General features: G+C 47.9%; 1 protein-coding gene across 1 annotated transcript in view; it reads right to left on the reverse strand.

The window, feature by feature from the left end:
* Parva (parvin alpha) overlaps positions 1-20,307 on the reverse strand; it is a 139,055-nt gene extending 118,748 nt beyond the window's left edge. The window contains exon 1 of the mRNA XM_055627494.1: positions 19,870-20,307. Coding sequence (XP_055483469.1) covers positions 19,870-20,257 — 388 coding nt within the window. The 5' untranslated portion in view covers positions 20,258-20,307. The remainder of the gene's footprint in view (positions 1-19,869) is intronic.
* Between the last annotated feature and the right edge of the window lie 84 nt (positions 20,308-20,391).

Genomic DNA, 20,391 nt, shown 5'->3' on the forward strand with positions numbered 1-20,391 from the left:
AATGTGTGAGCCAGAGGCTGGGGAAAACTGCCCAGTGAGGAAAGGGCCACAACCTGAACAGCTTTGAGGCTGATCTGTCACTGGGGTAACAGAGATTGAAGAAAAGACAGAGACACACACAGAAAAGCTGGGATCAGGTGTGCCATGCACTATGATGGAGGAGAGCAGCAGCCCAGAAATCCAGCTTGGGAAATGTTTGAGCCAGGCATGGTGCTTGCCTGTAATCTTAGTACTCAGGAGGCAGGAAGATCAAGGTCAGCTACAAAAAAATTAAAGTAAATAAATAAAATAAAGTAAATATTAAACTACCCAACCTTCAAAAAGTAAACTGAGCATGTAGCAATTCAAGTAGTTGGGAGCCTAGGGCAGAGGGATCTTGATTCAGAGTACATTTGGTCTATATAGTAAGAGTGTTAAAAAAACAAAAACAATACAAAAACAGTCACCACCACCACGAGAGAAGGGGAATTTTCTCATTTCCTAATGTTTAACTCAATAATTCCATCCCATGAAACAAATTCTACAGAAGTAATATTACACATGGGAAATATCTCTGCAAACAAAGCTATAACCATGGTACTTCTGTGATGGCAAATACACGGAAACTCAGCTACTGAAGGAGCAGTTGGCAAGCAACAGCATGTCTTCCAGGCAGAATATTATTCCACTGCAGTCACTGAAAGCCAGAGCCCTGTTCACAGGAACATGGTAACAGGAAATGCCGTGAGGAAAAATCATAGCAATGTGGATTTAGATGGAAAGAAACTACAGTAGTAAAACCCACGGGCAAGACCGGAGATGAGTGTGCTAAGTGCCAACTGTGGTTGTTTCGGTTATGACGACTCAGGGTGTGCAGAGCCCTTGCCTGTGAGCTGTCCGTTACGAAGCCTTGACAGGTAAGAAAAGAATGTTACAGTGAGTAGGTAGGAAGCTCTGGCAGCCTGGTTTGGCTGTGGCACCCACGCACTCACACCAGGGGCTCATCTAATCGCCTTGGATGTAAACCAGCCTGACTGCTGTCAAACTGGAGTCCCAGGAAAGCTGTGGAACAAGCATACACCCAGGACACCCGCTCCACAAAAAGTGAGAACTGCAAAGCTGTCCCAAGTCAGTCTTGCACAGATGCCTCCTCCATTCAGTTCCGTATTTTTATGTTATCTTGTTATTATGAGAAAAATAACAGTTGGTTTTAAATGTAAGAGAACAAGAAAAACATCCTTTTCTGCTCCATATTTGGAAACTTTTCTACAGAAACATAGATATGCTGAGAGGCAGGGTAACCTAATGGTTAGGCGAAAGTATGTTCTGGGGTTAATGATCTTGGTTTGAATGCTATGCTGGCTCCATCATTTACACTGAGCTGATTATTCAAGCTCTGTAACCCAGTACAGAAAAGGAGATAAAAACAAAGCCTTGAGGCCAGCAAAGTGGCACGGCTGGTGAAGGAGCCTGCCGCCAAACCTGATAACCTGGCTCCCCTGGCTCCACGTGGCAGAAGGAAAGAGCTGACTCCTGTAAGCTCTCCTCCGACCCCCTCATGCAAGTAAACATACACAAAAAGTAAACGTAATGAAAATAGCAAAACCCACCTCACAGTCAGCCATCATATTTAATGGGATTAAATGAACCTGTCTATCTCTCTATGGAATATATATTATATACAACCGTGGACGCTGCAAACTCTCTATAGCAATAATCCAAGCCACAGTCTTGGGGAGGGGTGAAACCATAGTCACTAATGGGTCAGAAGGAAAGGTAGAAATAATAGCCAGGTAACAGCAAGCATTTTTTTGTGCACCATGTTTTGTACCAAGTCCCTGACATGAATTCATTGTCAGCTGTGTCAGAGGTTGCTCTGTTGCATCCTTGTACGGAAGTAACATGCATACACGGAAAAGCTGGGATCAGGTACCCGGGCTCTCTGACGGAGAAGCCTAGCATGTTTATGATTTGAAGCTGAACAAAGAGGCACATTTAGCTAATCTCTACAGGAGCAGTCTGCGTAGGGGAGTAGTCTTCAGGCCATACATGGGGAGCAGGGAGAAAGCTACAGCAGGCACTTTTTGTTGCCACTATCAATAACCAAACACAGGCCAGAGGAAAGCTCTGCCATCCCTCAGAGCCTCACCCAGGGAAGGCTTTGCCATTCCCATGGGTCTGAGACACTAGGGTTCTTGACATGGCTGTGCTCATGTCAAACAACACACTTCTTCAGCCACTCCCCAACACTGCTTCAAAGATTTTTGATTCCCCATTCGGTAGATGGAAAAACTGAAACTGAAAGAAACAAATTGACATGGCCAGGCCCAGCCCCAGCCAGCTATTAGGTCTGTGTTCATCCAGGGACTAGGCTAGGCACACAGGACCAGTCCCTAGAGGATAGGCTGCAGTTCTCTAAAGAGCTGAAGCATGGTGTGTCTCCTTCCTGGAGCAGCCAGGATTGCTAACCTATTCCAGAGAACATACCAAAATTCAAACCCAGGACTGTTTCTTCCAGAGCATTTTTGGTCCCCTCCCTGGGGCTAATACTCAGCAGCTTGTCTTCCTCCCCTTGGGAGGATGGTGTTCTTAGGGTGTGAGCTCAGCAGGAAGGCAGTTCTTCGAATGTTCTGGGAGGATGCAGGGGCTCATGAGTCACTCTGCCCTTCTCCTCCCCACTCCTTCCCAAGGCCTTGGATGTCATTTATTATCTTTGTCACTGGGTTTTCTGTTGCTGGTTGGTTGTACAATTATCCCTAAAAGGAAATCATTTTAAGTCTCATCTCCACAGCCAAGTGCACTGAAGGTAGAGGAGGGACCTAAAACCGGCAAGCCCCATTCCCAGCCTGCAAGGACTGGACAGGCAGAAGGGCTCTTCTGCCTGGCTGTGGACCTCCATGGAGGCAAGAGGCCTCCTCCAGTAAGAACCCTGGGCCCTCTACATCAAAGGCAACCATGCCTGAAGAGTACAACATCTCTAAATATTTATCCTGAAAGTCAAGAAAGAACCCAGACAGTAAAGCCTGGGAAACCAGATGTAGTTGGCCTGTGAGAGAGGAGAAAGCTAGGAACATGCAGAATTTTGCCTTGAACTCCAGAACTCTATGGATCATTGGAATTACCCAAATTTACCGGATTTCTATTCATACATTCACTAGAAATCTATGGGCACACTCCTAACAAAATCAGGGCTCATGGTGACTCAATTTCCAGATCCTCTTTGTAAGAAAACTTATAATTTTGTATTTAATTTAAAAATTTTTTGAGGCAGAATCTCACTATGTAATCCAGGCTGGCCTCAAACTTTGCTATATAAAACCAGGTATGTATGCCACATGCATATAATCTCAGCACTTCAGAGGCCAAGGCAGAAAAAACAAAACAACAACAACAATAAAATAGAGGCCGAGGCAGGAGGACGGGATAGTGATACCCTCTCTCATAAAACCCAAATCAACAACAACAAATCTTGCTGTGCAGTCTATAGGAGATGCCAGTCTTTCTGCCTCGGCCTCCTGAGCGCACGGATAGGACTGAATGCATAGTAAAAAAATAAAGAATTTTTTTTAGCCCTAACTCCTATATTTGCTTATAATCACCCCACTGCCTGCCTCTCCTGTACCCAGGTATCTCCTTCCCGGAGATCAAGCTGAGCATATTTAGCTAAATTCAAAGCCAAGAAGCTTGAGTCAGCGCTTCTACTCTGAGGATTTATAGTCGGGGGGCTGGGGGCAGCAGAAGGAACGTGGGAAGATGGGAGACAGCTGTGGGCATATATGAAAATACTGTGATGAGATACATTACTTTATATACTATCAAAAATTAATGAAAAGGAATTCATAGTGCTGGTAAACTGAAATACAATATTTTAATTTGTTTGCAAGCAGGCTTAATACACCACTGTCTGGAGCAGTAAATTGCTACAAAAAGCTTGAATGTGTTGCTATAGGACAGTCTAAACACTGTGACTCAATGCAGTATACCAAACAGCTGAAAAACAAGACCACACCTGAAAGACACCAAGACCAGTAAGAACCACAAAGGAGCAGACATAACCAGGAAAACATAAACATTGTATTTATTATTATTATTCTCAGTGCTTCCGGCTTTGCCCAGCAAGTTCCCATCCAACCATCTCTCCAGCTGGCTAAATGCCTTTAGCACGTGGGTGAAACACTCAGATTTTCTTTCCTTCTTTCTTTCTGTCTGTCGTCTGTCTCTCTCTGCTAGTGTTGTTTTGAGACAAGGTCTTACCCTGGTATCCCAAGCAGAAGCCTCAAGCTTGCATCCCTCCTCCCAGCTCACCCTCCTGGGTGCTGGGCTTCAGGAGTTACACCCTGGCCTAGCTCATAGCTTTCCTTACAGGTACACTGCCACTGTCTTTAGGTCTTGCAGTGAGGAATGGTGGGCCTGAACTGTCCAGTCAAGGCTTCTGAAGCCAGGGGCTGGAGAGACAGCCCACTGGTCAAGAGCATGTACCACTCTTGCAGAGGACCTGAGTTCAACTCCCAGAATGCACATCAGGAGGCTCACAATCCCAACTCCAGCCCCGGGAGACCTGGTGACACCTTTGGCCGCCAAGGACATCTGCATTCACGTGCACACACCCCACACAGACACATAATGAAAAGGAAGCTTTAGTGGACACAGTGATGCGCACCTTTAATTCCGGCACTAAGGAGGCAGAAGCAGATGGGTCTCTGAGTTTGAGGTCAGCCTGGTCTACAGAGCGAGTTCTAGGATAGCCAGAGCTACCTGGTGAGAATCTGCCTCAAAAAACAAAACAAACCCGAAAAACAAAATCAACAACAACAAAAAACAATTAGAATTTGTTTTAGCATAAACAAAATTTTAATTGGTTTAATAAGGACATCAGTAATACTAAGAGCTGGTTTGACATCCTGAGAACAAGAAGCTCCTCACAGCAACAACCTAAAGCCCCACAGCTCACTAGCTCACATAAATGAAATGCCAAGCGGGCCCAACCTTGTTTTCCATGCTTTCCAGTATGGGCCCTTTTCTTGACAATTCTCTGGGAGTGCAGATAGCAAGGCCAGGGCTCAGAAACCATAAACTTGTCTCAGGTTGCACAGCCAGCATGTGGTGGACCCAGAAGGCTTGCCTCTCAGTGCTTGAGCCAGAAGAGTGCCAACGTCTTGAAAGACTAAGGAAACTGCAAATTATTAGGGGGTTGCTGTGGACACCACTCCGCGCCATTGTTCTTTATTATGGATGAATGAGCACACTGGATTCAGAAAAGCCCTTGACATCACAGCTGGCAGAGTTGGGGGGTTTGGATCCGGATGACACCGAAATCTCTGTTTTACCTCTTTCGTGGTTGTTGTTACTTTTAAAAGATTTTTTTTATCAAGTGTGTGTGTATGTGTGTGTGTATAAGCACATTCATGCACTTGAGTACAGATATCTTTGAAGACCTGAAGAGAGCGTTGGATAATTTGTATTGGAGTTATGGGCTGTGAACTTCCTGACATGGGTGCTTGGAACCAACCCTGTGTCCTCTAAGGAGCAGCAGTCTCCAGCCCCACCTTGCCTCACCTCTAAGTGGGGGAGCAATGTTGGGCAAGTCACTTCCTTCTCTGGGCCTCAGCTTCTTCATCTGTAAAATGGAGTGACAGGACCTCCCAGGATTCCTGTAGGAATTTAACTCCCCCAGATGCATCCCATATGTCAGCCACATCCACAAATAAAAGGAAGAGCCGGGATGGAATAAATCACCCAAAGCATCGCCAGGCACACCCCAGCTATCTCAGTTTTAAAAGCGAACTGGGAAATGGGGACACGCTGCCCGGTGTTCTGGCTGGGGAAACTGGCTTTTAATTGTTCTGCCTCTTGAATAGACCGGGATATCTACCATCTCCAAATGCCAGGCTTCAGTGACACAGGGTCAAGGGCCAGCCTGCTGACCACCTCTGTTGATCTTAGGCAGGGACTTCAGCACTGACCCAGCCCCAAAGTCCACCACTTTCCTCCTGGGTCCTGGCCAGGCCTGCACTGGCTTTACGTGGTCCTCAGGATAATCATAGGGGAGCCCAGGCCTGTGATGAACTTTTACATTTTAACTTGACGTATTTCTAAGGCCTGGACGGTGCTGCACCCTTTGGCAAGACATTTGTCTCGGGCTGTGCAACTAGGTAAGACTGAGGCCTCTTGGCAGGGTGCAGCCCAGACTTTGGCTGCTCTTTCAGCCCAAGAAGCTGACATTGACCTCCCGGGTGGCTCGAGGGCTCCCCTGGTGAGCTCCTCTAAGTGTAGCAGGTTCTATCTGGGAGCATTTCAGAATCCGAATTTTTAAAATAACCAATGGTTGGGCATGGTGGTACATAATTAATCCCCAGTGCCTGGGAGGCGGAGGCGTGTGGATATTTGTGAGTCTGAGGCCAGCTTGTTCTACATAGTGGGCTACAGGGGAGCCAGAGCTACATAGTATGATCCCATCTCAAAACAAAACAGAATGAACAAAAACCTGCCAATGGCCCACACACGGAGCCTCTGAAGACCTGTCTGACAGGACAGCTGCCCCCTTCAATGAGTACATTCAGTGCTTGGCGCACCTGGCATTTCACTCACTATGGGGACATCAAATGTCTACCTTCAGGACTCACAAAAGCCTTCCGTTTTTCTCAAAATCAAAGCAGAAACTTTCAAATATATACTAAAGTAGCAATAGCAACAATCACCCTCCTTCACCACTCCTTCAGCCACAATTTCTACCACAATCGTGTCGGCACACACAAAGATAAACTCTAGACATGAAGAGAATTATTTAAGAAAGCAACCCTGGAGCTGAAGAGTCACTTACTCCATCGCTCATGAAATGGAAGTAAAGACTTGAAGAGCAAGCTGCTGAGTCAGACTTCCAGGGTTCAAATCTCAGGTATCTTATTCAATAAGATACCACGAAATCGATTTCCTGTCCCTCTTCATAAGCAATAAGGCTGTGTTTCTCAGCCTGTTTTTCAACTGATGGTGGCCTTACCCCTGAGCTCCTGCGGGTGGTAGTTGGCAATGTGTTAGGATGGGCTGGCCAAACCTTCCTCTGTAATCTTCTACCTCTTTCTAGCGGCCAGCGCGGGCCTGGGGGATTGGAAGGTTCCAAGAGGCCTGCTTGTGAGTGCGAGGCACATGCTTAGCCCTAGGCTATCTCTAGCCCTGAAAAGTTTTCTTTTTTGTTTTGAGACAGTTTCACATAGCCCAGGCTGGCCTCATACTTGTTATGTAACTGGAGACGACTCAGCCACAGTCCCCAAATAACATGTGCATGTTAGAAATCCCACATGTGAAAGAAGAATCAACTACCAATGACTTTAGGAAGCAAAGGTAAAAACATGGAAAGTCTCAGGACAGATCCGTGTCTGTTTAGTCTGAATAGATGCTGCTAATTAGTCTCACCAGGTGTGTGAACGTTCATTGCTAATATCACCTGACGTTCTGTTAAAGAGCCATATGGTGTGTTCTATGGAGGGTGCTTAATTACCCATATTTCAAAAATATTACAGTGTTTACTCATTATAAGAAATCACAGTCCTGTTGCAATTAATCTAAATGTCTCATGCCTTGAAATAAGCCTCAAATAAGTGATCTGTGTAATTTTTGGGACAGGGTCTCAGTTAGCCCATGATGGCCTCAGTCTTGCTATTTTTGTCTGAGGATAATCCTGCTATAAGACGAACTCCTTATTCCCCTTGCCTCCATTTCACAGGTCCTAGGATTACAGGCACACACCACCATGTCCAGCTCATCTTTGCTCTCAAAGAACAACAACACAAAAGAAACAAAATACCCTGGGCATGGTCCTACATACCTTATGCCCAGCACCAGGGGGTCAGAGGCAGGCTTCACTTTGATATCCTGTCTGATTAAAAAGCCTGAGTCCTCAAATTATCATGTGGGAACAGTCCGATCAGGATCAACGCCAGTGGGTTCTGCTGGGGTGTAAGGTGTTCTTTATACTAATTTTTATTGTGCTAAACTTCAGACAACTGAGGGCCTAGCTGTTAGAACAGCTAGAGGTACTTTAACTAGCACAGGACTTCTGCCTTTGGAAATTTTCTCACGCTTCCCTGTGCCTCAGTGTCCTCATTTGAAAGGTCAACTCCCTTTGTAGGTTTGCTGCAAAGATCCAATTAGTTAATATATATAAGACACCAACCTGGCCCCACAGTGGCACAGCATTATGGTCCCCCTCTGTCAGTATAATTGTTTGAAAAGTAGTAGCACAGACTGTGGCGTAGATAAGTATCCCTCAAAGCCCACGGAAGAAAGATGCAGACCGTTCGGGTGCCTTCCTGGGAGGTTGTGGGCCCTCCAGGAAGTGGGACCTCTCTACTGAGAGATGCTCAGGCCACGGGAGTGGAGGACCCCAGCCCACCCTCTTCCCTTTTGCATCTTAGCCACAAGGTGGCCAATTTGCTGGGCCAGCTGCGTCCCGTCATCACCACCTGGCGCAAAGCAGCCAACTCAGAGCTCAGAGCAGGTCTGTAGTAGGTCTGCGCAATCTCGGACTGAAAACTTCAAAACCATAAACCAGACTAAACCAACACAACACGTTATCAAAAGTTTCTATATGTCACCTAAATGTATACATTCTTAATCTTTACTCACTTCCTGGCATGATTTTTTTTTTTTTTTGTAAAGTTTAGGGATGAAGCTATCTATGTTCCAGATGAGCAACCTGTAGTTTAATGATAAAAGCCAGAAACATCACAAGATTATGATAATTTGCTTAACAGAAGCTATTTCAGGACTATGGTAACTCTGTAAGATGAAATGGGCCTAACTTAAGGTGAATCACGTCTCTACTTCCCCCAGCCAATGTCAAAAATGAAGACGAGGAGGTGGCTTTAATGGTTAGCTTTCTGGCTAACACCCAAGGGATGTTCATGAATCCTCTGGACTTTAAAGAGCCAGTGCCCAGTTAGACATCCAAGTGGCTAGAAAGCATGGGAAAAGTTACTCAAGATTAGCCACCGAGGACACAAAAATAGGAAGTAAAGCAAGAAACATTTCACCCACACTAGGGAAAGACAGACACTAATAAGTGTTGGCAAGGAAGTGAGGGAACTGGTCTCCTCATACACTGCTGGTGAGAACACACCTGTTGTGGCTGCTCCCCTTCCCTTTTGTCCGTGTGTGTGTGTGTTTGCCGAGCCTGTGTGTGCATGCAGATTCACATGTGTGTCAATGTGAGGAGACTGGAGGGTGATGCTGGGAATCTTCCTCTGTCACCCTTCCACCCTATTCTGTGAGACAGTCTCTCTACCCAAAGCTGGAACTAGCTGTTTGGTTAGTCTCACTACCCAGTTTCCACATCTAAGGCTGAACTTACAGGTAAACTGCCTTGCTCACCTGGCATTTATGTAAGTTGTAGGGGTCCAAACATAGTCCCCTTGATTGTACACCAAGCACTTTACCCACTGAGCAAACCTCCCCAATCCTGTTGCTGCTACATTTGAAAAGTTTGGCAATTCCTCAGAATATTAAACATGGCAATTACCATATAACCCAGCAATGTCTTTCTCAGGTACCTAAGGGAAATGAAAACACGCAAATGTTTATATGTGAAAATTCACAGTACTAATTTGTAATAGGTAAAAAAATGAAAATAACCCCTGTCCATCAGTTGATGAATAAGTACATCTACCCAAAAGAACATTTTCTAGCCACAAAAAGAAATGAAATCCTCACACATGCCGATGTATGGGCACTTTGACAATATCATGCTAAGAGATCAGACCCCGAAAATCACATTGTAAGAGTCCACTTAAAAGCAATGCCTAGAACAGGTGTTCTAGTTTCTTTCTGTTGTGGTGATCAAACACTCTGACCAGGACTTAGGGGAAGATAGGGTTTATTTCAACTTACGCTTCCAGGTCACAATGCATCACTGAGAAGTGAAGGCAGGAGCCTGAAGGCAAGTCTGCTTGCTATTCCACAAAGCACCTTGGCCAAAGGCACCCACTTCACAGCTGAAGTACTATGGAGAGATTGCTTGTTAGCTAGCTGTCTTGTATGCTGTTATACTCAGCTTGCTTTCTTACACAGATGAGGACCACCTGTCTAGGGAGTGGTGCTCCCCATGGTGGGCCAGGCTCTCCTACATCAATGAACAATCAAGACAACCTCCAGCCATGCCCACAGGCCAATCTGATTTAGGCAATTCCTCAATGAGGGCTATGTCAAGTTGATCTTAAAGTTATCCAGGGCAATAAGCAAATCCATAGATTGGGGTAGAGAAAAGGGAAAGTAGGTACAGGGATTCTTTTTTTGAAAGGTGATAGAAATCATCTGCAACTTACAGCAGTGATGGCCCAAGAGTAAACATACTGCAGAATGACACCCTTTAAAGTTGGGTTGTATCTCAGCATAGATTTTTAAAGAAATTACCATCCTTCCCTGGGGACCAGATGGCCTTTCCTCTGGCTTTGACTATCCACCAGAGACCTGAAACATGGACTCCTACCTCATGAGAAGCTGTGTGAAGATAAGTCACTACTGTGTGACAGCATTACACATACACGCTAATGAGCCAGCAAGTTAAGGCGAGAGGTCCAAAGAGGTCTGGGCGGGAAGGATGGCTTGGGAGGTACCAGCACACCAGGCGGGAGATGAATCTGTCATTCACACTCCCTCCCTCATCCCCATCAAACACAATCATCCAACACAAGAACACCATGAATCACAATTCCCAGAACCAGCAATCCTGAAAGGGCTAGGTAGCCAGGAGCCCAAATGGCTTCAATTGATGTCATAGCAATGGAAAAGCTGGCAGTCGAGCCTTTCAAACTGAAAGTCAATTGCCCACCACGAAATTCATGGCCCCTAGACTCCTCTTCCCCACCTGCTTCAACACCAATTTAAGCAATTCTGAACTTTGATCTCTGTGGTAGAATGTCCCCGATTTATTGAAGTGTCAGGTCCCAATTGTGTTAACATCCACCTCTAGCAGGGCCGTTACTAGGCGTGAATCTGGGTGCCCATCACCCTGTCACATTAGCACAGTGACAATCAGAAGGAACAAATCAATCTTCCCCTCCAGAGTCATCAGGGAGCCTTGCAATTTACCATAATGAAGGCCAGGGAGGAAAGGCAGGTGAGGCACCATTTTTCCTGCAGGAGACCGGACAGGCGCTGGAGGGGCTGCCGAACCCACCATGAGGCCTTGCAATCCTCAGCCAAGACGCAGCTGCAGCTCCCTGCAAAGGGCTGCACCCTCAGACTTGCTTTACATTAGAACTGGTTACCCTCCCCCTGTGTTTTGCAAACAGCCTCAAAACTGTCAGCTCCTGCTGCCCAGGCTTCTCCCAGCTGTCACCATTAACTACCTGTGATCTGCAGGTCTGCTCCACTGGGGCTGAAAGCCAGGAAGGGTGTGTGTGTGTGTGTGTGTGTGTGTGTGTGTGTGTGAGAGAGAGAGAGAGAGAGAGATAGCCAGGAAGGGTGTGTGTGTGTGTGTGTGTGTGTGTGAGAGAGAGAGAGAGAGAGAGAGAGAGAGAGAGAGAGCGCCAGGAAGGGTGAGGGGTGTCTTCCTTTCAGCTGAGAGGAGTGTTTATTTCCCAGCTTGAGGTGCAGGGGTGTGGGTGAATAGGGCAGGAAGTGGGGTTCCTTCGAGAACACCTTTGCCTCTGTGATCCTGTAGTGGCATCAACAGCTCAAGCCCATTACTAGTGAGGAGCCCACCCTGCTGGCCTTTGTCCCCAGCACTGGAGACCATGCCCTGAATTCCCATCAATCTCTCTGATTTAAGACCGATGGATAATCCTGACTGTCAACTTAACTGGATTAGGGATCACCATGGAAGCACATCTTTGGGCGTATTTATGAAGGTGTGACCAGAAAGGTTTCTGCAGCACAGGAAAGACCCATCCTGGATGCGGGAGGCACCATCCATCCCATGGGGTAGGGGCCAAGATGGAATATCAGTAAAAGCCAAAATGGTAAGATAGTGTGTGCTTATAATCCTAGCCGGGGTGGGGGGTGGAGACAGGTGGGGCCCCAGGGTTCAGCTAGCCTAGTCTATTTGGCAAGTTCTAGGCCAATGAGAGACACTATCTCAAAAGAGTGATTGGTGCCTGGGGAACAGCACTCCCAAACTGTCCACAGTCCTCCAGACACCTGCGGGCTTTGCTGTTGTTTGTTTGGGCCTTTTGGTCAGCTCCTTATTGTTTTTTGTTTTTGTTTTTCAAGGCAGGGTTTCTCTGTGTATCCCTGGCTGGCCTGGAACTGTTGTTTTATTTTGAGATTGGTTTCTCAAAGTACCACAGGCCATACCTGAAGTTGAGACGTCCCTGACTCACCTCCCAGGTAGCTGGGGCCTGTGCCACACCACCTAACTAGCTGTTGTGACTGACTGACAGGTAGGACTCTTGCTGAAAAGTGACATGGTGGCCCTGCCTCTGGTTCATTTTCAGCTCCTTAAGCTTTACACTGCTGTGAAAGAAATGTTGAGACAGACAAGGACTCATGGACTGGGAGGAGGGGCAGACTAGAGTGAAACAATTCCGAATCTTAGAGAGGTCTGGTCTGCCTGTGTCTTTGCTCCCTGCTCCCTAGTCTGGGCCAGTGAGCTACTACATCTCAGTCCTTTATTTAGGTGTGCCAACACAAACTTGTACAGAGCCCTTGAGCAGAGGAAGCCATCCTAGCCCCACTCTTTCACACTATGCACTCGGTACCCACTATCCTACGACTTGGTCTCTGCTCCTAGAGGTCTGACAAATAATAAGACTTACTGAGAATGTCTTTCCACAAAGAAGTCATATTCCTGGGGAGAGGGAGAGGGGGCGTTTTCACAAGCCACACACACACACACACACACACACACACACAAAGTTGAAGTCTAAATGGAATCTAGGGACAAGAAAAGTCACTCAAGATTACAAGAGCATTTGGGGTAAGCTGGGAGCAAGTTGCTCAAGGATGCTCTGACCCCTAGGAGGTCATACTTCATGGAGAAGGTGTTGAGTACCCTGTGCTATGACAGGCCCCCGGGACATAAATGCGACCTGAGCACACACAACCCTGCCGGCATAGTGTCTGCATGGCAAACAGAGGACAGGTCAGGCCCAAGGCCCGGGCTGAGGAAGATCCAGGGCTCTGGTCCTCAGGTGACGCCTTCACTTCTATCTGTTACGGATTCAGGCCACACAACACACTGGACACTGCGCAAAAGTTTACACCTGGCTTTGAAAAGCACTTTACTTTTACTTTTAAAGGTAATTTAACATTGGCTGTAGCTGTGTTGTGCAGGTCTCCTCAAGCGTTGTCTGTTTATCCACAACAGCAAGTAGAGGTTTTAGATGCGCACCAATGGCCAGGGGAGGTCTCTTCTCCAGTACTAACAGCTGAAATGTAATTATGAGCTGCGCTTGTTAACCAAAGAGAGATAGTTCCAGGAGACAAGAATGATCCCTAATATGGAGGTGTCCTTGGGCTAGAGCCCACTTATCCAGGTCTCCATCGCCTCCTCCTGACACCAAGGTGCCTTCATTAGCAAAGGAAAAGAAAGAGTCTTTGTGGTGATGTAATTCTCAGACCACCCCATGCAGACAATAAAACGGGAGTTTGAGAGAAGCCCAGTGAAATCAGAGCTCAGAAATCACAGAAGAGCTGTGAGGGCCCCCAGAGGTTATTCAAGCCTAATCCCCTGATTTGAGAAATGGGCAAACACCGCCAGAAAAGAGAAGCAACTTGACTTTGATTATGCAACCAGTGAGAAAGGGCAATTTTCACAAAGGTAAATATGGGGACATTCACCCCCCAAAAACCCAATACTGATGTGTGTTTATTATTATGCAGGGATACAGAGAGAAGCCTCCCTGAAGCGAGTCCACACACAGACACAGGGGTCTGAATGCAACGTACCTGGCGTCACAACAGAGTGGCAGGCCAGAGGCTCTGGCACACACAGAAGGAAGCCTCCCATCGTCTTGGGAGGCTACAAGTGACGTCCAGAAGGGAAACCGTCTAAATCTACATAGTTTTTTTATTTTCATATAGTCTGGGTCTTGAACTTGCTATGTAGCAGAGGACAACCTTGAATTTCTGGGCCTCTTGAATCCTCCTCCCAAATGGATTACAGGCCCTCACCATGCCTGGGTGTGGGGATTGAACCCAGGGCTTCATGTATGCCAGGCTGAGTTATGTTCTCAGCTTCTCAGACTGGGTCACCTTAACGAATAAAGAGTTTATTGAATAGAGAAGGTCTTTTTAAAAACGTCAAATAGTACGTGAGCAGGTAAGAAGAATATGGCTTTTTTTTTTTTTTTTTGCTGTGAGCCTGGCCTTTATGGCTGAGCTATCCCTTCAGCCCAAAGGTAAGAACACAAGAAAGAACGGGATTCCTGTAGGGAATGCAGGGTGTTTGCCGTGATTAAAATGAAGATTTCTTAAGGGTGTGTGTGTGTACCTGTGTGTGTGCTGTGGGGACCAGGAGGGCAGAAAAGACTCCTAAGCAGAAAAGCATGTAGAGGGGGCATCTGAAAAAGGAGAGAGACACCAGGACCAAATTCAGAGAAAACAAGGATCCAGGGATGATTTAAGGACTTGGAAGCTGAACAAGGCTGAATGTCTCCAGGAGTCCAGGCAGGGTCAGGAGCAGAATCAGTACAGGAGGCTTTGACCAAGGAAGTAGTCACTCGAATAGCAAACAAAAGTGGCTCTCTGCCTGGGCTCAGGATTCCATATTCCCCCAGTTTTCCTTACTGCTCCAGGCCTCTTCAGTCTGTCTTGCTGGCTCCTCACCTCCCAGCTTCTGAATGTGGGAAACACACAGGCCTCGAGTCCTTGGACCTCTTCCATTTTATAAGCAGACTTGTAACCAGTCTCATGGATTTAAACACATGTGGCTGCCTCACCTAGGCCAGCGGTTCTCAATCCTCCTAATGCTGTGACGCTTTAATACAGTTCTTCAGGGTGTGACCCCAACCGTAAAATTATCTCCATTGCTACTTCATAACTGTAATTTTTATATGGTTATGAATCGTAATGTAAATAGTTTTGAAGACAGAGGTTTAGCAAAGGGGTCGTGACCCACAGGTTGAGAACCACTGACTTAGACCTCCTCAACTCACAGAACAAATTTAAACCTAACATCTCCGCATGGAAGCGCAATAGGAACCATTAGCTACACCAGGCCAGAGGAGGCGCGGGTGGTGGCCAGCCCTGTCAGAAGCATGTACACTCCCATTCGCCCATTTATGGCCCTTGGATTCACTAACGAACTGAACAGAATTGGGGGTTTATAGTTCACAGAAATACAAGTAAGATCTGGCGCTTGGTTTCAAAAGCCTCAGCTGAGTAAGGAAGGACAGGGCTTAGGAGTCGCAGACATGCTCAGTTAGGGACAGTGTGGTCCAGGTGCCAGAACAAAGAGGCCCCGTGGCTGTATTAATGGAACGCTATGTTTCCACTGGAAAGTGGGGGACAACTCCAATGGGGTCTAGCAGGCCAACCCCGTCCTCCCATTCTCTCCTCCGGAAGCCAGGGGCTTGTTGGATATGTAAGAGCTGCCTCCCACATTCTGTCTCCTTCAGTCTCCCTGCCCTGGTGACAGCGCTTTACATTCAAGTACAAGAAAGACCATGAGTCCTTCTTGTCCTACTCTCTCCCCTTCTTTCTGCACATTCCTAACCATGGCTGTGTCCCTAGTGACTATAGTTTCTGTCTGAAGCCCTTGCAAGCTGGGCCTGGACCACACCTGTAATCCTGCTTACTCAAGAGGCTGAGGTAGGAAGACTAAAGAATTCAAGACCAGCCTGAAGTGAAATCCAGTTTCAAAATAAAAATAAGTAGAAAGAGAGCTAGGACATCCGGGGAGTTTTTGCCACACAAGCACAAGAGACCCAAGCTCAGATTTGCACCACCCGCTTAAAAAGCAGGGCACAACAATCTTCAGTCTCATCAGTGAGTGCCAGTTTCATTAAGAGAAGAGACTTGTTTCAAAAAAAAAGGTGGCAGCTGTCAAAATGGCTTAGCTGGTAAAGAAGATGATTAAGCCAGCCTGGTGACCTCCACATAGGCACCATGGCACATGCATGCTCCCCAACACACACATCATGGGAACACACACTAATAAAAAAATAAATAAAGGTGGACAGCAATTGAGGAAAATGCCCAGCATTGGCCTCTGCCCTGTGCATACACGCAAACATGAACATATATCATACACACATGTGGGGCAGGGGGAGGGGGACAGGTGAGCCCACTGAGGATGTGGCTCAGTGGTACCATCCTTGCTCAGCACGTACAAAGCCCTAAGTTTATGTCCCAGCACCACAAAGGACAGCCACAAAATCAAGAGCTGGGGAATTGGCTCTGAGGTTAAGAGCTCTTGATACTCTTCTAAAGGGTCCAAGTTTGATTTTCAGCATCCACGTAGCAGCTCAGAACTATCCTGTAACTCCAGTTCCGGGGGATCTGATGCCCTCTTCCGGCCTCTGTGGACACCAAGCACACACATGGTACAGACATACATGCAAACAAAGCACTCATACACATCATAAAAAAATAAAAATAAAAAAACAAACCGGGCTGCAACTCCAAATGGAGTCCATTTACCTTTCCTGTCCCTTTATGTCTTGGGGGAAGGGGACAGCGACAGCTTGTTCCTGTTGCCCACCCTCCAACCCGTGGCCCTCAGGCTACCACAGCCAAGGATGGCTGCCAAGGCTGCCTGACACAAAATCATAAGCCCAGGCTACCCATGGCCAAGGATGGCTATCAGGAGGGCTTAACACAAAATCATAAACCCACATAAACATAAACATTTTGAAACATCCATGAAATTTTGGTGGGGGGTAACTCGACGATGGCTCTGGATCATCAACATCGTGTCACGTCGTGGGAAGGTGGGACACACCTGCCATTGTAGCATCGCTTCTTGGTTCTCACACTCTTGCCTGTGGCTCTGTGAATAACTCCCTCACTGCAACGCACGATGCTTGGGTCACAGAAACCTGGCTGAGGTGTCGAAGGAATGAAGAAAGAACAGACACAAGGACTTGCAGGCAGAAAAGCTGGGGTCAGGTGGGCCATGCGCACTCTGGTGGCAGTAACTCAGAACTGCTGCATGTTTTTATGGACGGCATGGTGGGAGGGGCTTGGCCGGGGTTGGAGGAGGTGTCTGTATGTCTGTAGGTAAGGACGCTTAGGCTTCAGCATCCAGGAAGAGGAAGCTCTGATTGTTGGTTTCTGCATACATTGGTCGATCGATCACAACACTCATACTTTCACACACTGTCAATATTTCCACTCAGACCAGAGGAAGGCTTTGCCCTCACTCTGAGCCTGACGTGGCGGGAAAGCTTTGCCAACTTCCACGGGTCCATGGCTTCTGTGCTTGACATGGCTGGCTCATATCAAACAACACACATTCCCTCAGGACTTTATTCCCTCAGGACTTCACTCTCTCTCTGCTTCTTCATTAATTATTTTCAAAATCCCATCCAAATTAAGTTTCCTCAGGCCTCTGCTGAACGGAAAAGACAGGATGCCAGAGAGCATTAAGGTCACATCCCTGAGGAGTCGCTGTAGGGACATTGGATACTGGGCTTGGTCAAGAGGAGACTCCAGAAAAGTAGTACAGTCTATTTCAAAAGGGTCAACGCCACATCAGTCTCCAAGAGATGAGGCTCAGACTGACCATTTTTGGACTAAAATAAACCTTTCTCACAGTGGGTAACAGTGGTGTGGGCACTGCGGTCCAGTGACAAGCCTCAGTAATTCTGAGCTGCCATTCTTCAGGTAGATGAGCTCCTACCAGGAACCCAACCTGAGGAAAGGACCTCCCACGCTGGGAGCTCATGATCAGTCACCCACTGTGCACTAATCAATGGTTTACCAAAACACCTGCCCACAATTTCCACTTCTGTGTTATCAGAGACCTGTGGTTGCAAAATACTGAATGGAAAATTCCAGAAATAATTCCCAAGTTTTATGTTGCACACCATCTCCTTAGCATGATGAACTTTTGCTTCATTCCACACCTTCCTGCCTGGGACAGGAGTCCTGTGGATCCAGTCCTAGCAGGCATTGGTAACTTAGTAGCCATCTTTGTTATTGGCTGGAGGATGGGCCTGACCTAGCACAGCAAAGCCTGTCATACTAAATACAATCTGTTACTATTATTGTTATTGTGTGTGCGCATGTTGCTTGTATGTGGGCATTCTGGCAAAGATCAGAGGTCAACTTTGTGGAGGCGGTTCTTTCCTTCCACCTTTATGCAAGTCCCAAATCACCAGTCTGCGGTGGCAAGTGCCATTACCCACTGAGCCATTTAGCTCAGCCATGTTAACACACAGGTTCACCATAGCCACGTACAGGAAAAAGCATACTATGTGTCAGGCTCAGCACAGCCCATAGTACTGGCCATCCACTCGGCATCTTGGAGCAATTCCCCCAGAGATAAGGGAGAACGAGGAATAACAGTAACTTGGGGGGAGGATGTTTTGTATACTCATGCTGCAATCCTTTTGTTTGTTTGTTTGAGACAGGGTTTCTCTGTGTAGCCTTGGCTATCCTGGACTCACTTTGTGAAGGCTGGCTTCGAACTCACAGAGATCCTCCTGCCTCTGCCTTCCTGAGTGCTGGGACTACAGGCGTGCGCCACCATGCCCGATTCATGCTGCAATCTTAACAACAGACATTTAGCTCGTGCGTTGAGTTTACCAATTAAACACCAAAAGGCTTCCATACTTCAGGAGACTAAGATCATGAGTCATCTCCTAGTTTATCACCTCAGACCTACTAAGCAGTCTCCAGAAATCATCTGGGGGCTTGTGCGGTGACACAGAGGTAGAGTACTTGCCTAATGTCACTGAGGCCCAAGATCAACCTCCAGTACCATAGAAAGGCACAATCAATCAATAGCAAGTAGGGCAGGCCTGTAATCCCAACTACTTTGGAAGCTGAGGCAGGAGGGCCACAAAGTCCTGCCTGGGCTACACAGAGGAGGCTCAAGGTTAGCCCGCACAACTTAGAGTCTGAAAGAAAAGGAGCAAGAAGGTGGAACTGTAACAGACCCAAAGCCCTCTAAATTCAGTCCCAGCTCTGCTCGAGAGAGAGAGAAAGCATTTTCAACCAACGGCCTTTATTCACGCACCTATCACTAGACTGATTTTTGAGAAGCAACTCTTGATTTAATACACCCAAAAGCTAACTCTGCCTACAGAACAAAGCATTTTACACAGAAACTATCCTGGAGACAAACAGCAAAAAAAAAAAAAAAAAAAGAAGAGAGAGAGAGAGATTGCTCCAATTCATCGTGGCGGAGAAAAGAAAGTGGTATTTTTTTTTAAAGCTTGAAATGGAATGCGCGGGTTCACAGCAGGGTCACGGCCCTTAGGTGTACAGAGTTTATCCTCTTCCCCTCGCCACCTCGCCGGTTCCTTCATCTCTCTTTCAGTCAACTAACATTTTTTACAAATCATCACACAAGCCGGGGGGGGGGGGGGGGGGGGGGGGGGGGGACGGGGGTACCCGCGAGAGATTCAAGGAGGCCAGCGCCGCTTCACCAAAGGACCTGAAGGCGCCCGGGCAGCGACGGCGCAGCAGAGACCAATGAAGGCTGAGAGCGGGGAGTGACGGCGCCCGAGAAAACTTTCCAGCAGAAACTTGGCAAATGCCAGCCCTCGGGCGCGCAGAGGGCGGGGACAGCGGCCTAGCGGAGGGCGCAGGGGACCGGCTGGGCCTGGGCTCCGGGACAACAGCCACCCGGAGCTTGGACTCCGCCTGTGGCCCAGCGATGACACCGACCCGGTCGGGGCCTGGGAGGCGACGCGGGGAGGTTGCGAGGCGCGTCCCGGCACTGCCAGGGGGGCCCCCAGCCCCAGGCTCCCGGGTCCCCGCAGCGCCCACGGCCTCGGCTGCTCCTACCTTCCTTGGCTTTCTTCCTCCGGGCCAGCGTCCCTCCGAGTTTCCCCAAGAACGAGTCATCCTTCTTGCGGGACGGAGGCGACTTGGGGGTGGGAGATTTGGGGACCGAGGGCGACTTCTGCGGGGATGTGGCCATGGCGGCGGGACGCGGAGCTGGAGCTGGGGCGGCCGCGGCGGGCGGTGGCGGGACTGAGGCTGCGGCTTTCCAAACGGAAGCGGAATTATTCCAGGCATTTGAGGCAGCTCGCTCGCCTTTCCCGTCCCTCGCTCCCTCCCTCGCGCCGCCCTCCGCCCTGCAAGGAGCTGCTGCGCCTGGGGCCCCGCGCCCCGGGCTACCCCGGCTTCGAGGATGCCCAGGCCTGCCTGCAGCTTGCTGGGGGCTTTGCATGCAGGGACACGTGCATGCTAGGGGGACGTGAGGCCTTATCTGGAACCTGGAAGCCTTCACTTCTCCCCTGCTTTGCACACACATACACACACACACACACACACACACACACACACACACACACACACACACAC

This window comes from Psammomys obesus, unplaced genomic scaffold, assembly GCF_907164565.1.
Source record: "Psammomys obesus unplaced genomic scaffold, mPsaObe1.curated_primary_1811, whole genome shotgun sequence".
NCBI classification, from domain to species: domain Eukaryota; kingdom Metazoa; phylum Chordata; class Mammalia; order Rodentia; family Muridae; genus Psammomys; species Psammomys obesus.